Below are 21055 nucleotides of genomic sequence, written 5' to 3' on the forward strand. Positions count from 1 at the left end.
CGGCACTGTGATGTTTTTTTAAATGTTTGTGTGACATTTCTCAGTTACCATTACAATGGCAGCTCTGTGCTGTGGTCATTCCTGTGTGGGATCACTGAGACCCTGTAGGTTACATAATTGCCTCCAGTGGTGTCAGTGAGGAATGCTAACAAGTTGTGATTTAGAGAAACTATTCATAATGTGTATTAGTAAAACATTCCGTTTCTAACTGTCTAATAAAATCTCCCTTTAGTTTGTAAAACATGTTTTAACCTGAAGGGCCACATGATGATTAGACACAATATTTGACACAAAATATTGATTTAAAAATGCTTTTTTTCTTTTCTTCTGCTCGCTGTGTACGGAGATCAGAGCTGAGCCTGAGCAAGGGCGTGTGATTCATACCAGCGGTCTGCTGTACAGAAATAACACACCCTAGAATTGGCCAATCAGAATCGAGTATTCATTAAAGGCATGTAACAATGTTTAATAAATGTTTCAGACAAGCGTCAATCAAACTTTATGGTTTGATTTATTGCAGGGCGTTGCATTATAATATACAGGTGCTTGGCCTCATATTTCCCAGTAAAGACGAAACTAACAGACAGATAAATTCCAACGTATGAGGTAGTATAATGATGTCCGCAGGTGTTTTGATCAGCTTGTTCTCTGATAGACACTTGTAAATTGACCACGGAGTGTATACATTAATTATGTTTGTGTAAGAGAGGATGTCATAAAGATAACATGGTACTGAACTGATTGTGTTATCACGCTGGAACGCTCCGTCACTGAAGTTTATGGATTTCCACCAACACCAACATTATTCTATGAAATTGTATCTTCTTCATAAGTATTTACTTTATAATGTTTTTCATTCTGAATACGTTGTTTCTCATCACTGAAATTTTATTACAAATAAAAGATTTACCTTTATTTAGACGGGATGGTCCCATTGAGATTTAAAAGCTCTTTTCCAAGAGGCTTCTGGCCAAAACCGCAGCATGAAAGATTTGCATATAAACACCAACAGCAAACAGTTTAAAACTTAAAACAACAGCAAATGACAAATCAATGAGTTGGCAGTGTCATTCTTGCACCAGGACAGGTACAGTCAGTGTTCAAATAGTCCTTAATGTTGATTGGTATCTGTTGTCTTCCGTAGGCACACAGTCGGAGACACCAAGGTCCCCTTCTGTCTGCAGTCCTGTGTCAAGCCTCTGAAGTACGCCGTCGCTATTCACGACCACAGCACAGAGTACGTGCACAGTTTCATTGGGAAGGAGCCCAGTGGCCTGCGCTTCAATAAGCTCTTCCTGAATGACGATGGTGAGCGTTTAGTTTTCTCCTTCCATCTGTTTATTGCATATTCTTCCATATTCTTCCGTCTTATCTTCTGTCCGCACACACTTATCAGCCCACACACACACATACACTATCGTTCCTCCTCAAAATGTTGCGGTGTTGAGTGCTACTGCACTCTGCTTTACTTCTGTTGCCAAACTGTGTGCGCACACTTACTGACGTCATCGTTGTTTACAAACTGCAAAATGGGTCAACAAGAACTGGAATAATTTGTTTTTAATGCATTCAATATTCATCTTCAACAGGATTCGTATTGTAGTCACCGTTGTCAAACGGTCAGTTTTGCAGGTGTGTGGCACAAAGCTCGGTTTAGTTCATAACGCAACAGCAGACACTAAGTGAGGACAAATATGCCAACACACTTTGTCACCTGCCATGTTATGTATGTGCCAAAACCTACAAACGTATCAACACAAACACTTGGTTATGTGCCATGTCAAACAAAACTATAGATTAAATAAATCCTGCTGCTATTTCATATGTACTTTTCTTAAAGTAGATGTTTTTTATCTGTTGTATCTTGAGTCAATGTGTGCTCTACATGTCCAGTATTTGATTGTCATTGTTTGACCGGTCTATATACACAGCTCTCAGTTCCTCTACAGCACTCTAACGGAGCTCTTGTTGTTTTGCAGACAAGCCCCACAACCCCATGGTTAATGCTGGCGCTATTGTTTGTACTTCACTGATTAAGGTAAAAGCAATAACACTTCTCCCTCTCCGTTCTTCATGTGTGTTTTTATGTCCAGTCTGTTCGTCATTTCCACTGAAACCGTAGCGATATAATTCCTGTATGGTGGGTATTATTGAGCTGCTTTATCGAGTAAATAAAATCAAGCTTAACATAATTATTGGCAGCAGATACAATTTGACTTTTTAACAGTGGCCCAATTAACCTACATTTGTTTGAACACAATGAAACCCACTCACAGTAATGCAGTGTTTTGCCAATTTAACACCATGTCCACGCTTGTCAGACCTTTTCTTTTTTTTAGTTATTATGTGGTGGTATTGTTACTTACTCAGTAGACTATAGACTTCCCAGTGTATGCAGATATTTATGACTCTTGACTCAGCTGGGATCATTTCTAGGTCACTACGTTAAGTCCACTGACGTGTCTTATTGTGGTGATTAAGACTTGTGCTAATCCTTCCTGAAGGCACTTAGCGAGCCCCAGAAAACTCACACACACTGTTACTGGCCCTGCTGAAAATAACCTGGATGGAGAGCTAGTCAAATGCAGTTGCACGCAAACCTGCACCCAGTCTGCGATAAGACCTCACCTGCCACAGCTCCTCCCATTTTGCGACCAAAGTCTGGCGTTACACTGTTTGAGTGTCTCCTGGGTAACTCGGCGTGAAGACAGATTGACAGAGAGTTAGGAAATGAAACGTCCATCAAATCAAACGAGCTGCTGTTGTTCTAAGTATCTTCAGCATTCTATAAAGGACCCTACAGAGGAATACAATGATTTTCTTTCTATTGGTGGTTGTGACTGCGATCGCCCTCTGGACCAAGTTCAAAAACAGTATTTGTCACATAGACACAAAAACAATAGGGTCCAGGTTGAAAAATATTGGAAGTTACCCTTTAAATACCAGCCTAGTCCATTCGGTTTGATTATTTACCTCCTTACAGCTGTTAATGTTCTCAGGTTTGATGTTTAACTCTTCAACCTATACAGCCTCTCTTTGAATAGTTAGTGCTAGCAGTGAATAATTAAGAATAATTGTCTCATGGACACACACTCGTACATGAGTTGTGTATAAATATCTTCTTACGGATGCAAGACTCAATCAAAGATGTTTGATGTTTCTTTTTGCTGTGTTGAACTGTAGATTTTTTTTTTTTTACACATTCCCTGTTAATTGCTTCAAAACTCTCAACGCCAAGGACCTGTATTTGACTGTAGCTTTTTCTGGAGATGACCTGATGTTATGTCAAGCTTTTGTCCAAAGTACTTTAAACTGAATTTGTAATCATTATTGATTTTTTTAAGAAACAATGTGCTACCAAAGCTTGGAGATGGGATTACTATTATTAAGTTGTTTTGGGGGGGAAGCAATTTTGAGAGGGAATTTAATGAAATCCTTCACAGAGTAATTAAACTGTGGATGATGCCAAAATCATCCACTATGTTTGACAAAGCATGCTGAAGCATGTGGCCTGTTTGATCTTGATCTGATTTTGGACCTCTAATACTCTCAGGGTCTGGGACCTGTGTGTTTTCAGTGTCCATGTTGTTAAAATCACATTGTTTTTTTTGTTGTTTTTTTCACCTGTGATTGTTGTGCATTATCACCATGCAAACATAACCCTAGTCAACTTAAATATAGTTAGCCTAATATTCTGTCTGTTGACAGGGAAATCCTTCAGACACATTGGCATTTATTTGCAATTTTAGCCTTTTGAGATTAAATATTGTGCTGTTGTTTTTCCACAACAGCAAACCAACATGCAGCCACTTGAACTGGGGTCGATGATGGTAGATTTAAATAAGTGGAACAAGTGGTTTTACTCTCTTAATCCCAATAACTGCTATTTCTCTATAGTATACAACAGACAACAGGTGCTGTCATTGAGACGCATATTTCAGTTTTTGTTGCTGTTGTCACACAACTGCTCAACTTAAACAGGTTTGAAGTCACAAAATACTAAGTCCCGGATTTATAGTTGTTTAGCCAGTTAGCATTCTGTCACCTCGTACAAAGTGTGTTCAATGGTTTACTGCAATACACACAAGTGACCACAGACAGCAGTGGGAAAGTTTACTTTTGGTTGTAGTTTAACAGTTCTTAATAAATTAACGATAAGACTACACTCCTTAATTTTGTATCAGCAAATCGCTATCTGTAATGTCAAAGGGTTTGGTTTTAGTGAAAAACACACAAGGGATTATCACCCATCTCTGCAGCTTCCCACATTTGTAGTTGTTTTTTTGACATTGTTTTGGTTAAATGGCTTGCAGCTCTACTGTTTTGATCACTTTCTCAGCTCTCATTAATGTTGCTTTCCGCCGCGTCAGGAAAAGGTTTTCAGCAAACAACTGTACATTGTATTCCTCGGTACCAAACAGCAGACAGATAACGTTAGCAACTAGCTGGTGAAAGGGTGGAGCATTAAGCAGCTAAAGAGCCAGACATTTCCCTCTGGAGTTGATAGAGAGCCAAAACCAGAGCTAAACAAAGAGTGGAAAATTAAGCTTACATTCCTCGGGTGGTCAGAAATATGAACCTACATTAATGCTAATGTAACTTTGCCCCATTTGTGTGTTTGGTTACACATTCGACCAAGTGGCAAAAATGGCCGCTTTTAAGTACGGAGCTGGAGTCCGGACATGTTTAGCTAGCTTAGCAAAAAGACTGAAAGCAGGGGGACGCCAACTAACCTGCTGGTCGGTGAGCACATGTTATGGTTTTGGTCTCGACACGGGCACAATGATACCAAACCTGACGCACTTACAATCAGACTTGTTTTTTGAAACCAGAGGAGTCGCCCCCTGCTGGCCATTAGAAAGATTGCAAGTTTGGTTGGCTTCACTTTTCAGAGCTGGAGGTTGCCACCTGAATGAGACTGAGAGAAATGTTCTTCTTGCACACGGCCTAACAGACACTCCATTGGCTCCATTAGTCTGTTTATAAACAGACATTATGTTAATAACGCTGTCATGTTGCTTATTACTAATGCAATAAAAGTTGGATTTAGTGCTGTGACGCCATCTTCTCAGGTTGCTGATGTAGGCTACTTTTTGAATTTGCCAGACCGGGTCGTAACGACAAATGTCTCTGGTTTGCCTAAAATCAATCCGGTTTCAGCTCGTACACCAGACCAGACTGGCAAAACCGGAACCTCTCGTTCCATCACATCACTCCCTCTAAAGAAATTCCAAGGTGCGCAATATAGTGTCTTAATTAGTGCCTTGGCTTTAGTATGCCTAGGCAGGTATGTGTTTTTGAACTTGGCATAGAGCCAAGCTTGCCGTTTCACCCTGCTTCAGTCCTTATGCCAAACTAGCTAAACACGCTCTTGATCTTTTCATCTCACTCTCTGAAGGAAAGCGTATAAAATGTTGAACTACATCTTAAACATTGCTGGCAGTGGTGCGAGTAGATCTTTACTGCACTAAGATGAAGCAGAAGAACATCCACTGTATTTTTAAAATAATTTATTACCAGAAATCTACTTGTTTTATTCTTTGAAATGCCACATCCAGTAAGCTCCCCCTTACGTAGGCAACTCAGGAGCACTTATGGTAGCTGAGCTCCTGTACTTGCAATAGTCAAATCAAACAGGTTTCCACCAGTTCCTCTTTGATTTACAATATCGTGCGACAGGGCTTCTCCTCCATCACACAGATAACCTGTTCAACTGCCTTCTAGACGAAGACAACATCACATTTGACGAGACAATCATGTGTGTCCGTGTCCACATCCGCTCACCATTGTCATCAGTGTCTCAATGTGTTGTTTTTTTCATTTTTTCTATACTGAAGTGCAAATGTCAAGCCGTTGATCAGGTCGCCCAGTTTGCTTTAACCCCGGTGGGAAAACTATGGGATGGTTGCCGTGGCAGAATGCCCCAAACTGTTGTTACATGGTGCTTGAAGGCTACATGTTGTTGCTGTTTTTGTATGTTGTTGCATATTTTCCAGACTTAGGAACTGTGGGAAATAATGACTGCTGCTGCAGGTCAAATGACGTTGGTAATTTTTTCTTCCTTTTCCATATCTATCTCCTCGCACTCTCCCAATCCCCTGACCCCCCCCTCTTCTCTCTTTCTCCCTCAATCAGCTGTGTAGAAACCCCATTTAGTGACTCTTTAACACCTCCATCCGTGTCAATAACTTTTTTTTACTGCACAGTAAAGTGTAGAATTTTTAAAAACGTGCTGTCAGTCACACATGAAGCATTCGCATTTTTAAATGTAAAGTTAATCTTTTCACACCATCCACATCGTAAATTGTTCAGTATTTTTATTATTGGCAACTAATGCTATAGTATAGTATGTGCATGCGAATGTCCATATATATATATATATATATATTGTTTTTTTGTTGCTGTGTTTTCTTTGGTGTAATAGTTAGCATCAATGAGCATGCAAAATGTACACTGAGCTACAGTACAAGCTGTGGATATATTCCTCAGAGGAAGACCATTCCTCCCTTTGTTCCCTTCCCTCTGTTTTGGCTGACAGGCTCTTTGCACATGACACATGTTGACCTACAGTAGACACACATCCTCAAACACACCTGCATTATGGTAACCCATAATACAAACATGCGTTCATACACCCATGTGTATTTTATGTAAAAACATACACGCAGTCAGAGCTGCTTCAGATTTTGAAAAATTGTCTTTTTTTTTTTACTCTTTAGACTTGAAATAATAATTTTAATTTAAATAATCATTTTGGAATCAGTGCGATGAGACATGTCTTTTTCTTTAACTGGCTAAGCTCTGGTAATGCACATGTCTACTAAATCTCCCTTTCAACTCAAAAAGACCTCCCTCTTTGTAACCTATTTGCAAGCTAATCTTATTAATATTTTGTATCTACCTGTTTAATTCTTGGCAAGTAACAAGCTCATGTGATTTTTACATTTTGTTTGTAATAAAAATCTATTCATGTCTTTTCTAATTCCGTAGTTTGAATTTGTCAGCATTATCATCTTAGTATAATCTTTTTCTGATGTTGTGCTTGTCCTCTGCTACATCCTTTGGTGGATGAACTGTACTAACTGCTTATTCACTTGTTCTCCCCTCAGCAAGGTGCAAGCAACGCTGAACGATTTGACTATGTAAGTATTAGAGGTCAGACCTGGTCAATCATTGAAGTCAGAAGCAGTCTGTTAACTTTCATGATCTTTGTGAAGAGTCCATGTCTAGATGACTAGGCACTGTCTTTATTACTTAGTTGTATTGTTTATTTGATTTATCTCTTTAGAGATTCGAATCAAGTTAATTAGCTGTGACCAATTCCTTACTACACAGGGATTCTAAGAAGTGTTTGAGTGTTAATGTGTTTGCACCAGAAAAGTGACCCGATAGTATACTCAAAAGAAAAGAACAAGCTCTAATAAACCACTACCTGCTCACCACCAAACAGCAGACAGACAAAGTGTCTAGCTGGTGGACATAGTGGAGCATTTAGCAGCTAAAGAGCCAGATATTTCCCTCAGGAATTGGCAGAGACCCAAAACAGACCTAAGAGAGTGGCCAGAAACACGACTCCAAATACTTGTTGTTCTGTAACTGCTGAATGTGTAAATAAGAAACTGTAAACAAGTTTGCCATATCAACTTAAAAGATGGTGTGTTAGTGTTCCCCCTTTTTTCTCCGTGGCCAAAAAAATCAGTATATGTTTATGTTGAGATCGCTCGAGGAAGATCCCTGAAGAATGAAACTACTAAAAGCTAAATCTGGATACTGTGACACTAGTGTGTGTATATATAGTACATACTGTATACAATTCTTATGTAGTATGGAATTGGGACACAGCTATTTTAATGAATGACAGGCCATCAACCAGTGGTAGAATTGAACCTCATACCATTAACCCCTGTTGATCATCTTGTCGCTCTGCTTTCCCTCCAGGTCATGAACTTTCTGAAAAAAATGTCGGGAAACGAGTACGTGGGTTTCAGCAATGCCACGTAAGTCCCTCTAAATTATGAGTTGATTTTATCCAAATTCTCTTCTTTCACCCGCAAGACATAGCAGAAGAATTGCTGCACTCGGGGTTCAAACTTTGAAGCATGCTGTTGAACCTCTTACCACTCCACAAAGAGTCATGTCACAGCAGGTGTCTTTAATCAGCTCTTAGATAATGTGCTCTAAAACCCAATTGGCTCTGTTGATGGTTTAAAATCCGGAACTTGAATCTGTGGCAGTGCAGTGCACCATGGCAAAAACAAGCTACGCATATCAACAGCATTGTAAACAATAATGTCTGGTGAATCTATGTCTCACGTGGCTTGTTATAGTTTAATCCAAGCCACGGTATTAATTTCAACACTTGTAAGCTGTCAAAACTCTGTATACCAATTAGAATATAATAACGGTGTTAGTTGTTCCACTCTCACAAATTCAACAAAATAGGTGCGGTAGAGTGCAGATCTCCGCCAGGTGTGACCGCAACAACCACCGCTGTCTTGTGTGATTGAATCTATACAACCCACAATTGTCTAACCCCACGTCCAGATACCACTGAGCTATAAGGCGTCGTAAACACCCTTCATTCAAACTCAAAAAATAAGCAATGATGAATGCAGGCAATTGGCCTCGAAGTCCGCGACTAAGACATGTCAAACTATCGTCCATATTGGATAACCCGGACCACCCTCTCCACCACCTACTGCAGGGACAGCGGAGCACTTTCTCCAACAGACTGATCCAGCTCCGCTGTCACAAGGGGACCACACCCATCTTCGACCACAGGCTTAATTTTTGTCACTGCATCTTGCATGGTTGCTATGCTATCATGGTCACAAAATCTGTCCTCAGAAATGTAAACACCTGGCAAAGTACGCAAAACCACCTCTGTGTTGGTTCCTGCCATGCCATTTTGCCATCCTGACGCTATCTAAGATCATGATAAAGAAGCTAATATCAAGGGTGGTATTAATGTTTGAATGCTCAGGACCTTCACGTCCATTTAACTGCAGTTATCAAATTGGTCAAACTTTGACCCATATTACTCATACAGTAGGAGTTATTTGTTGTATTGGTGGACTTTATCAGGATTGGAATTGGCATCAGTGTTGTAAAGATCATGATTCCTGATGACACCACGTGCTAACAATGTGTCCGGAAAAAGACTAAGCGCTGGGGGTCACGTTGCAGTATCATCGTCACATGATAGCATGAGAGGTCTGGTTGTACTGTACACATGAGGGGAGGGGTGGTGGCATTTCAACACACGAGTGCAAACACGCACTCGGTGCAAATATTTCCTTCCTCTATGTAATTGGAGCTCTCTGCTCTTTCTGTGACAGATTCCAGTCGGAGCGTGAGTCAGGAGACAGGAACTTTGCCATCGGCTACTACCTGAAAGAAAAAAAGGTTTGAACTTTGATGAGTCACTGCTGACTTTGTGTTCCATCTATGTCTGTGCTTAAAAGCAGTAACTGAAAGGAAACAAACTAAATGAAAGTAAGAGGTGGAGGAAGTTACTGCCAGAGGCCCAATACAAGAAAACAACATATTTTTGTGTCCTCAATTGATCATAATTGTTTGTTTACATTTGCCTCTTTGGAATAAGCTGGATTCTGGTACGCCTTTTATTAGACTTGTTTCTGAACATTAAAAAATGTGTCTGCCTTTCTTAACTGGAAATTCAACCACATGTACTGCACTTGATGAATGTTTTTGTTTTATATTCTGTTTCTCTGCAGTGTTTCCCAGAGGGGACAGACATGACATCTGTACTGGACTTCTACTTTCAAGTGAGTCTAGCAGTGATTTTTTTATTCCCCCCCCCCCCCCCCAAGTATCAGTTTTCAACTCATTCATTTGAGGGTCAGAGATCCTCCTGAATGGATCCACGTTCTGCTTCTCTCCCAAATGTAGTCTCATATCCCTGTATTTCTGTCAAACTCCCTCTGTTTGCCATCATGTTTACTTCCCTGTATTCTACATCTAGCTTCTTCTCCATGTACAGACGGGTGGTAATAAGGCGTGTCTCACGTGAAGTGTCTTAATAAGGCGCGGCTCCACCATGATCTACTCGGCATAGATTGCCCAAGTGTCTGAAACTCTACAGAATGAATGATTACAATTCTTCTTCTTTTTATGGTTTTATTGAGAGAATAAAGCAAATCAAAACGATTTGTTGTGAGGGCCGTAACATGTGATTCACATAGTATTCAGCCCTGAATATTAATTTAAGTTTTGTTAACTTTCTTGTCACCTCTACCACCACTGTATTGTAATTTTCACCTTCCCACTTGACGTTCTCATTTCTGCTCTCCTGTTCCCGCACCGCCATGATTCCATTCGGCTGCCGTGACGAGAGACTTTCTGTGCGGAGTGAAAGAAAAATTGTGATTGGAGAAATGATACAAGTTGTCCTTTTCTGTGTGAACCTCCAGCTGTGTTCCATTGAGGTGACCTGCGAGAGCGCCAGCGTCATGGCAGCCACCCTGGCTAACGGCGGCATCTGCCCGATCTCGGGTGAGCGCGTGCTGAGCCCCGAGGCGGTGAGGAACACCTTGAGTCTGATGCACTCCTGCGGCATGTACGACTTCTCAGGACAGTTTGCTTTCCATGTAAGTAAAAAGGCACAGATCACAAGTATAGTAGAGGATGTGTTTTGTTTTCTAGTGGGAAAGAGTCAAACCAGTGAAGTGAACACCTAAATTACGTTGTCACTGCAAAGTCACTGTCAGTTGTGTAAGGTAGTTACGACGAGGGACCGCGCTCTCTATTGCCTTTCCTAGCTCCACATTCCTATCCAAAAATATGGTCACTTCCCGCTCTAAAAAACCAAGATGGCGATGGCCAAAATGCCAAGCTCGTGGCTTTCAAAACGGCAGTCCACAAACCAAATGGATGTCGTTATGGTGATTTTGTGCACATGCTATATACAGTCTATGAGCCCCACTCAAAAGTTATACACATAATGTCAAGGCTTTGTGTCATTTGGTACTTGCATATCTACTAAATCTGTTTTGTATTTTTACCAATACTAAAACAATTTGAAATAGTGGTGAATGGTTTATCTACAACAAAAAACTCTTAAGTCTTGATATAGACATGTATGCTTGTATTAAGTGACAAAACACCAAAGATGCAGCAAAGCATAGCTGTCACATCACATGGTATGTCTGAGCTGAGGTGTTTGTGCCGATAGGATGGCACATTTTAACGAGACTCTGCTTGATGGCAGGAAAATGTAGAGAAGGAGCAATGTGTGAAAATATTCTTCAGTTTTTCATGAAGCAGTAGGTTTTAGTCGACTGTGACCAACTGCAGTTTCACCGAAGTGAGAATCTACTCTCCACTGATCATGACTTTTCGCATATTCTGTTTGAGCATAATGTCACAGGCGGAGCAGTGGATAGATTTCTCTCATCGATGAATTATTGAAGCTGTGTTGACTTGTTCTGTGCTGACTTTCCATTCCCAGCATTGTGCCGTGTTGCGACTGTAAATGCACACAGCTGATCTTCTGTTATGTAACTGTTCTCCCTGTTGTAGGTCGGTCTGCCAGCCAAGTCTGGAGTGGCGGGGGGGATCCTGCTGGTTGTACCCAACGTGATGGGCATTATGTGCTGGTCACCTCCACTAGACAAGCTGGGCAACTCCGTCAGAGGAATACAGTTCTGCACGGTATGTGATGTCCGGCATCAGAAGAGCAGATCACAGCAGGCCTGCAGTGTGCGCTTAGAATCCATAATCCCAAGAAATAACTGCGTCACTAGTTTTTAGAAAGACAGGTGCAGTAGTCGAACACCTGCGGTCGACAGTATAGAACAAAAAAATCTTCTTCACGGGCATTTGGTGACAGTGTTTCGGTAGATAGAGTCTCATCGGGTTACTTTAAATGACAATAGGGGCATGTCTTAAATATGTTGAGAGACAAACATTGACCAATCAGGTCACCCTAAAAAATGTCAACCCTCCCTCAGGAATCCTAATCATCACATCATGGCACCAAAGGCCTACAATATAACCATGAAAACGTATACATAATCACATACGGAAAGAATATTATGATATTGATTAAAATACGCAACATAATGAAGAAAAGCTACCATACCAAGAGAAATATTTAAAATATGTCATTTCAAATTGGGTGGAGCTTGACAAAAATGTCTACAAGAGCGGGTCTCGAGACAAGTAAGGAAAAAAAATTTAAATAGGCTATCACGAAGCTCCTAAAGACGAAATTCATCATAAAAAGATCATATGATAAAATACTCGTGTTATCTGTTTGGGATGGAGTACAAAACAAACATACCAAGGCCAAGAACAGCCCAGCAGCATTTTTTTAAGAGTTGAAAATATATTGTTTGTATCCATCTTGAACAGAGCTGATGATAGCTTGACATGAGGCGTGCCTCACTCTGTGCCAACCGAGTTAAAAGGCGTTTGAGTGATTTGTATTCCATACATATATTTATAGATGTACTACAACCATAGTCACTCAGTGCAGTCAGGTACCTTAACCCATAAATACACACGCATATCAGCATTGAACTAAATCTAAGAAATGTATCGGCTTTCTTTTTCATTTTGACAATATAACTTTACATTATTTTATAATATATATGTATACATTATAATTTTTTAATAATAAATTATATATATTTTTTATTTTATAATAATGGGGCTTCAATGATTGTTTGTACACAAACGGTCACAAATGAAACGATGCAACAGAGTACTGATTCAACTTGGCTGACATACTTCTAAAGTAACCGAACCTGTTTAATAAGTACCGTATTTTCCGCACTATAAAGCGCACCGGATTATAAGGCGCACCTTCAATGAATGGCCTATTTTAGAACTGTTTTTATATATAGGGCACACCGGATTATAAGGCGCATAGAATAGAATAGCGTCGTAAGCGTGTCTCTTGAAAGGTGCCATTTTGGGGTCTTTATACACACAAGTGGTGTTGGACTAGGAGTAAGCACAGTACCGGTGTTTACCGCGGTGCGGCTTTGTAGTTTACCAGTCGTACTGAAACATTTTGACAGAGCGCCGTGTACAACCAGTATGGATCAACCAATTAACCAATTGATCCATATATAAGGCGCTCCGGATTACAAGGCGCACTGTCGTTTTTTGAGAAAATTAAAGGCTTTTAAGTGCGCCTTATAGTGCGGAAAATACGGTAAGTGATGCTTGATTAATGATTACCTAGAGGCCAGACCCAGATACAGAGCTCAGTAAGAATCCACCGTTGCCGCAAATGTAATCAGATTCCAGCTCATGTGCTTTTTTTTTTTTTCAACGTTTACACTACTGAAATCATTGGCTTTTCAACTTCCAGGCTCGTACCCATCTGATGTATGAATCTTCATTTTTCCTTCCAGGACCTCGTGGAGCTTTTCAACTTTCACAACTACGACAACTTGAGGCACTTTACCAAAAAGCACGACCCCCGCAGAGAAGGAGGGGACCAGCGGGTAAGGACAAACGGCATCATGTTGTGAGGAACAAACCATCCAAAACGCCACCCATTTCCCTCATCAAACACACTGACCAGAACACTATCTCTCCAAGAATGCGGGTGACACCTAGGTTACGGTAGTTCAGATTTAACTGCTGTTTGCGGCTGTTGGCTAACGTGTTGCTCTCCATGACTGCACTCTCCATGACTGCACTCTACCTTAAGCAGAAAAAAACCATTTGCAATTTCAGATAAAGAGCAAAACGGGATAACCCTGGTCCTCTTTCTTCCTCTATCTTCGGGTGCTCTGTCTCTTGTGGAGATCGCTGCTGGTGTTTTCAGGCATACTAACTTTCTAGCGAAGGCCTAAGCATCGGGAATATTTTTATTTTTTATTTTTAAGAGGTTTTTGAATGTACAGTTGCAGTGGGCGGCTCGTTTGGAAACATAGAGATGATGGTTGGAAAACTCACCAGCGACATCTGTTGGTTGGAACGCACATAAAGTAAACAGCAGGTCCGAGATCAATGGTCTTTACTTCCAACTATCACAAGCAGAACGGTACCTAGCAAACTTTAGCCAAAATGTCAGTAACTGATCCGCCCGATGGACTCTGTGTTGTAGACGACACAAAGGCACATGAAACTTGGTGAGTAGCATCACCTCCTGACAATAATAGGAAACATTATCGAGAGAGCTGGCTAATGTTAAATATCATTAACAGTAACCATGCACCGATACTGATATCAGTCAAATACTGACTCAAATAACTGGATAGGGGATCGGTCACAACGAGCCGATTTTGGTACGAGATACCAATATTTCAATAAATAATAATTCAGTTAATTTATGTCTATGCATTTATCTGTTACATTTAGTTTTACAAAGTAATGAAAGCATTGTTTAAGTCAAACCTGATGTTGCCTTACACACAAAGACTGATCCCAGTCTCTTCCGCACAGTGAGGCATACAGCTTATTAACACTGGTGTCATAACCAAAGCCCAGTGTCATTACTAACAAAGATGCTCTATTACAGTCAGACACAAGTAGAATACTACTGGCTTGGCTCCAATGTGAGTTCAGTGAGGTAACGACCCTTCCCCCTTTATTATATTGCTTGCACTGCAAAAGAAAATTGGACACATTTTGAATGTTAGCGTTTCCATCTCTGAAATGGTTTTTAGCCTTTTCTCAAATCCGTGATTCCGTCCGTGATTCTGTTGTCATAGAAACTATAGGGCCCTACCTAAATACCGCCATCAGTCTGTCGCTGGTCCGCGCCGAGCCCCCGTCAAAAGACATTTGCCACCGGGCCTAACAAGTTCTATGGCGGACACCCTGCACGGAGGCCCACTCTGATGACAAACTAGAGTCAAAGTCTGTCTGCCTTAGAAGCAAAGTGCTGAAACATGTGCAATTTAGCCAGTAAATCAATACATGGACTGTTTTTTTTTTTCACTCAGGACTCACGACAAACCACATGCCACTTACGACACGACACGCACACACATACGCACACACAGAAGGAGCGAGACTAATTTGTTGTTCGTGTCAATTGAAACAGCAGTTCTCCATCGGACCCATGGATTACGAGAGCCTCCAGCAAGAGCTAACTCTGAAAGCCCCTCTTTGGAAAAAGGTGTCCTCCACCGAGTCGCACCAGGACAGCTCCACCACTGTAGTCTATAGGATGGACGATGTCACCGAGAGGAATTCAATTTAAAAAAACAACAAAAGAAGGGAGACTCGCCTGTCCCCCACACCCCCACCTCCACTGATCTCTCTCTCTCCCCACCTCTCGCACAAACACCACCATCTTTCCTCACCCTCGAATATGTTTACATAAATTATGTAGAAGATTATTTATTGCCTGTAAAGCAGTTGGTGTGTTTGTGGAGAGTCGCGGGAGCTTCTTTTGTTTTTATTTGTGATGGGTAACAATGAGATGGGTTGCTGCTGAATTTTGCTATGAACTCTAAAGCCTCCACCTGTTTGTTTTCTGTGTGTGTGTGTGGGACCTGGTGCACAGGTTGTGCTCTTGTTTAGTATCACCCCCTTTTATTAAAATGTGTTTTTGTTAGAATCTTATTAAAAAATGTAGGCTAAGGGTCGATTTGAAATTCAGTTTTGTGACGTGTTTGCGCGTGTGGAGCATCAGGACAGCCAGCTGTTAGACCAGCAGTCTTAAAATATACATTCAGTTCTAGAGATAATAGTTCACTGAGGCTGGATATTTGATGTTGATATTAGACCATAAGTACAGATGCTGGATGTAGCGCAGTACAGTGATGAAAATATCAGTATAACAGAATGCAGGTTTTTTTTTCAGGATTATTGACGGGAAGTTTTTGGTCAAAGGAGAATATTGTTGACATATGAGTTGGCTGTGAAAGCCTGGGCTGGAGTGCAGCAGTGTTATGACTACAATTATGTAATTTCTCATTGTGTTAAAAGTGAGCCATGAAGGGCTGAAGGGATGTTAATATTGCAGGTATTTTGCTTTTCCAATCTTAACATGCTGGACCTTTTCTATGAAGAAAAATCAACCCAAAAAGTGAAGGCTTGTCTGAGTCACTTACCTTAGACACAGTCTAAGAACCAAAGACCCTCTGATCCTCATTGTAGTTTAATGTTAAAGTGTTTCTTCACATTACACAAGCACTTGTTCCATGTTTATGTATATGGCTTTGCTGTGAAATGCAGTATGCTTGCCGAAAGATGTCTGAAGTAGAATAAATACAGACATTTGTGATATGAGATTAGGAGGAAACCCCCCATTGGAGTCTATTTGTATGCAAAAAGAATTGCAGGAGATTTTAACTGCACATTTGTATGTGTTCATTCATTGGAATGACTTTGACATTTAGCATCGTTTGTGCCTCCCTTCATAGCTTTTAAAAAAAAGAAATGGAATACACAATAGACGTTCACTTAGAAAACACAGCCCACTTAAACAGAACTGGCATATTGGACAGATATGCAGTAAAACAACCTTTAACCTGTAGGTATTTGTGCTGGGCAGTTAGTTTTTCTGATCATATGATGATAATGTGATAAGAGGTTTGCTCAGGAGAGAGGTGACATGACTATAACAAGCTGTTTTCAAGACTCCTCCATGGAGACTCGCTTAACGTATCCTCATTCATGCCTCTCGCAGGACTGGCTGCATCCTTCTGAGCTGCAGTTGAGTTTAGATGGTGTGTGTTTGTGTTTGTGACTGGATGCCATGTTTGTCAGTATGATGTTGGCAGAGCGGTGGCGTGTGTTCAATGCCGCGGCCTTTAGGTAAAGCCTCTCGTAGCGGCCCGACCAGTCGTCGTACCACCTTTACCTTCTCTGCTGTGAGCAGGTGACTGCAGCGTTTATCTGGGCTGCTTTCCAAACCCACTGCACACAACAATAGGTCGAAACAGGATGCCTTAGTGGAGGAATGAAGTCGCTTTCCTCCAGAATCTGAAGCATTGCAGATTTAAAATATAACAATGGTTTATATGATTAATGGGTTAAAAGCTTTAAGGGGAAAAAGCAGCAGCAGCAGTTTTTTTTTTTTTTTTTTTTTTTTTTTTTTTTTTTTTTTTGGGTATAATACACTTTAAGAGGGGGGGGGGGGGACTTGGGACTGCAATATCTATTAGATGTTATCAAATTGAGTTAGATGCCTCAAGTCTACTGATCCAGAAATGTTTATCCGTATAAATCAAAAAGTGTATTTTGAGTATTCGTATGCCCACACACACACACAGCAAGTATTCAGTATTGTTTGTAAAGTTCTTAAAGTGTTACTCTTCTAGTAAGCTTGTACATTATCAAAACGTCTTTCCACATGCATAGCAGCTGTTCCTCTGAATGTACATAGTGGCAGGTGTATATAGCTTTTAGGTGCGCGTCTGTACATGAGTCATGATCCTCAACAGCAGACCACAATGTTTGTTGAAAATACACTTCCGACGTTCCAAGTTTTTTTTTAACACCGTCTCCTCCAGGAACTAGAAACACTTGCACATGAATGTCATGTCAGCAGCTGCCTTAGGTGTCGCTCTACTGTGTCAAGTGGTATTAAGGGTCAATCTGTTTGTTGTTCAATCATTGTTCAAACTGTAGTGGTGTGTTTGACTCAAGCTCAAAGCGATGGCTGCTGGAGCCAATGATGTCATGTAATAACTTTTTATTTTTTTTGTTCATATCATGGATTTCTGTTAACATAACGTGTGTTTTCATGTTTCTGCTGGTTATTGTGTGGAGGTAGAAGTATTCAAAAGCCTCCGTCATCAGTCATGCTCGTTGGAAACGTTTCCTACAGGAAGCAAGAAGTCGAGTTGGTTCTGTTGGTTTCTTTGAAAGATTTCATCCGCGGACCGTGTTGCGTCCCGCTAAAGGTTTTGCAGTGGACCCTCTTAGGAGGTACTGAAAGTAGTAATAGGCTTTTTTGAAAGTTATAATCCTTAAAACTTCCATATCAAACCAAATTTTTGATACAATTTATGGCTGGTATTTCATCTGCTATAACCATTGCGCAAACGCTGCACAAGTAGGGGATTTCCAGAAGCGCTGATGTAATCGTTGTCATGTCCTTCATGATGATAAAGCCTGCTTCATTTTGCTTCAGTTGTTTTTCCAGTAATGGAGTCCTGAATACTCCGTTTCACCTCAGATGTGATCAGGTTCCAAGAGTAGCTCTCATTTCAGCATCTCATCTCGACCTCGGTTTTGCCTCTCTGGTGTGAGAGTGAAGGGAATCGGTTAGTAAACACGGTGCAAACTTCTCTTTGTTTTCTCTTTGCTGCTGCAGTACTGGGTCATTGGCACAACATCTGAAATACTGTGTCTGCATGTCCACAGACTGATCTCACCCTAATGCAACCAATCAGAGCTGATTATCCGATCTTTGGATTGGAAAAATCAGACCGACGAGCCGAGGGTTGCCTTGCATGAGGGCAAATGACCTGTCACACTTTAAATTTGTAACTGGCAACCCCTCTCTCTCTCTCTCCTCAAACTGTGATTATTATTCTGTACAATCAGACTCATGACAGGGGGCTTTTGAATGCAGTTACCCTTTCCATGGGAATCATCCGATTGTTATGCTTCATGTCACGTATGTAATGTTTCCCGGTGTTCATTTATTGTTTTTTTTGTGTGAATTGTCATTCTCCATCTTGCATGCATATTTTTGTATGATTTTAATAAATATGTTTTTAATCCCATGTAATCGATCTGTTTGAAATTCACTTGATTACCTTCCACATGTCTTTATCTATGTTGACGCGTGTCTTGGACATCAATTTTGCTTGTGACATGGAATTTGCATATACATTTTTAAACTATCACTACCATTGCAATTTGGTGACCTTGGAATTGTGAGGTTCTCCAATGTTTTGGTCAGATATTTATGAGTAGTTCAACAAGTATGATTTATTATATGAACGTTTGGAAAGTTGTTACATGGGTTTGTTACATTGTAAAATCCCCAAAAGTCTCCAAACAGACAATAGATGAAGCCATGCAGCTCCACGCTCATGACCGCCTAACATTTCTGTGTTTTGGTTTCTTTTCTCAGTCCACATGGTTGTAATTCTGTATGTAAAGTCTCCATAATCTTCATCGGTCCTGTCCGCTTTTAGAAGACGGCACTAAGACATGAACTTGTCAAAGACTTCAGTGTTTTTGGTTGTGATGGACTTGCAAACATGACGGTGAAAGTGGGTGTTAAGATTTTTTTTTTTAGCCTTGGTGTCCTTTGTATAAAATTAAATGAAGTACTATTATATATCCTCTAATTTCTCTGTGCCCGTAACCGTTCTTTAACAACAAACTATGTATCTATTTAGCATCAGCAGGGGTTTATCGTTTGAGTTCGGTCACCGCTACCAGAAACAAATCGTCACGTAGGAACGTGGGTTTTACTCCTGAATATTTTTTCAGGGATTTGTTCCGAGCATTGAGTTTACTCACAAGTCTTTGGTTGCAAAATTTGTGACGAGCGGTCGCATGATGACATCTTTTATTTTCAGGGGTCACAAGAGAGCAATGTTGGGAAGATGAACATCGGCTCCTTTTACACAGATTCCTCAATCCTGCCGTGAAGAAGATCTGCTTTGCTTCTTTACTGAAGCAAACATCGCTGGCAAAATGCTGCCCCGGTGTTTTGATTTTAGATAGCATGCCGGCATTAAGGCCTTATCAGCTGTAACCTACTTATAAGCACAGTGCGAGCCAGCAGGTCACGCTCACACGAACTAAAAGCATTCAGTCCTTCTCTGCTCAGGCAGACGTTACTCCTCTATCTTTACATCGCAAATAGTTGTTTGCTGCTACATCAAGGTTCACAATGTCGTATAGAGAACCGTAACTTACCCTGTTTCAATGACGTGAGTTTGGATACTGGCTTTAAATTATTAGTGGCTTCAAACAATCTGTACTGCGAGTTTAGATGTGAATCTAAGCAGTCTGAGAAGAGTTCAGTTCAGGGGCGGCCCACGAGCTGTTTAAAAGTTCTCAAAGTAAGTAATTTCTTTGGGTAAGTGTCTTTATCAAACATTTTGTGCAGAGGACAAAAAGATGGTTTTCTAACTTTCATGTGACTGACCCAATCTGATAAAAGCTCTCGTGCATTCTTGAGCAACATTATGAAATCATTTAATTAAATACCCTCACGCTGCGATGAACTGAAATACAGAGAACTGAAGTTGTGGGTGTTTGTGTCTGTTGCGTGTTTTAACAGGTTTTCTCTCTCTGAGTCTGTTTCTGAAGCCGTGATTGGCCTCTTAATGAGCCTTACTGGAGTGAGGCTTTGGGTGGAGTGAGGCTTTGGGTGGAGTGAGGCTTTGGGTGAAATGAGGCCAACATAGTTTTGTTCCTCTTTGTCTTCTCTTCGGTCTCGATTTCTGCCCTTCTAATCTTGACATAATCATTTGCGAGAGTATTTGCTTTCAGTGTTTTTCTCGACTCCTTTGACGTTTAGCTTCAGCTTGGCTGTTGATAGTTGTAACTGGTGAGGTGGTTCCTTTTTGCTGCATGGGCTGAAATATTGGCTTTCTGTGTTTACAAAGTGATGTGGTGCTTCTTGCAGTGGTGAAGTTTGTGTATACCTAATTGTTCCCTTGTTGCACTAAACACTATTACTACTCTTTTGTTTTTTGAGTTTGAAAAATCCTTCTCTGCGAGGTTCACAGCAAGTTAACATCTCAGGTCATATTCATTCTAATTCCCTTGCTTATTAATCCATAGTATAATATTATACTGGAATAGTGTGATACATTCTCTCAGCCTGGATTGAAATACCTATAAGGGCTTTGCGTCTATTCTCACTCACATTTCCAAAGTTTCTTTATGTTTTCAACTCCTGAAGTGTTGCTTATAGGACATGATTCATCGTTTGTAGCACTAAGATAGTGATATCCAACTTCTGGTTTAAGTGTATTTTTCTCATCGTCAACAAATTCCACGAAAAGACCAAAACTATTATTAAATTGATCCCACTGACTAGTATTGTCTGTGTATCCATTAAGCTCCATCGTTGTCCATTTAAAAACACATCAATGAGCCACACTGTTGCACTGGGGGACATGTTACTTCATTACCATGAACAGAC

The 21055-nt window shown here is 40.6% G+C and overlaps 1 protein-coding gene across 5 annotated transcripts in view; it reads left to right on the top strand.

Moving 5' to 3' along the window:
• Positions 1 to 21055, top strand: part of glsb (glutaminase b) — a 40016-nt gene that overhangs the window by 12288 nt on the left and 6673 nt on the right. Inside the window, exons 6-15 of one of the 5 annotated variants that reach the window (XM_076105895.1) lie at positions 1145 to 1308; positions 1980 to 2038; positions 7110 to 7142; positions 7939 to 7997; positions 9339 to 9405; positions 9738 to 9788; positions 10434 to 10610; positions 11542 to 11673; positions 13386 to 13501; positions 15029 to 19241. In XM_076105895.1, the coding sequence (XP_075962010.1) occupies positions 1145 to 1308; positions 1980 to 2038; positions 7110 to 7142; positions 7939 to 7997; positions 9339 to 9405; positions 9738 to 9788; positions 10434 to 10610; positions 11542 to 11673; positions 13386 to 13501; positions 15029 to 15077 (907 nt within the window). In that variant the 3' untranslated portion in view covers positions 15078 to 19241. Of the gene's footprint in view, positions 1 to 1144; positions 1309 to 1979; positions 2039 to 2089; positions 6048 to 7109; positions 7143 to 7938; positions 7998 to 9338; positions 9406 to 9737; positions 9789 to 10433; positions 10611 to 11541; positions 11674 to 13385; positions 13502 to 14927; positions 19242 to 21055 lie in introns of those variants that run through there. The other 4 variants (XM_076105879.1, XM_076105887.1, XM_076105870.1 and 1 more) reach the window with 4 other exon arrangements.

Source organism: Anarhichas minor, unplaced genomic scaffold (genome assembly GCF_050575085.1).
Source record: "Anarhichas minor isolate MPS153535 unplaced genomic scaffold, ASM5057508v1 ptg000004l, whole genome shotgun sequence".
Lineage (NCBI taxonomy): Eukaryota > Metazoa > Chordata > Actinopteri > Perciformes > Anarhichadidae > Anarhichas > Anarhichas minor.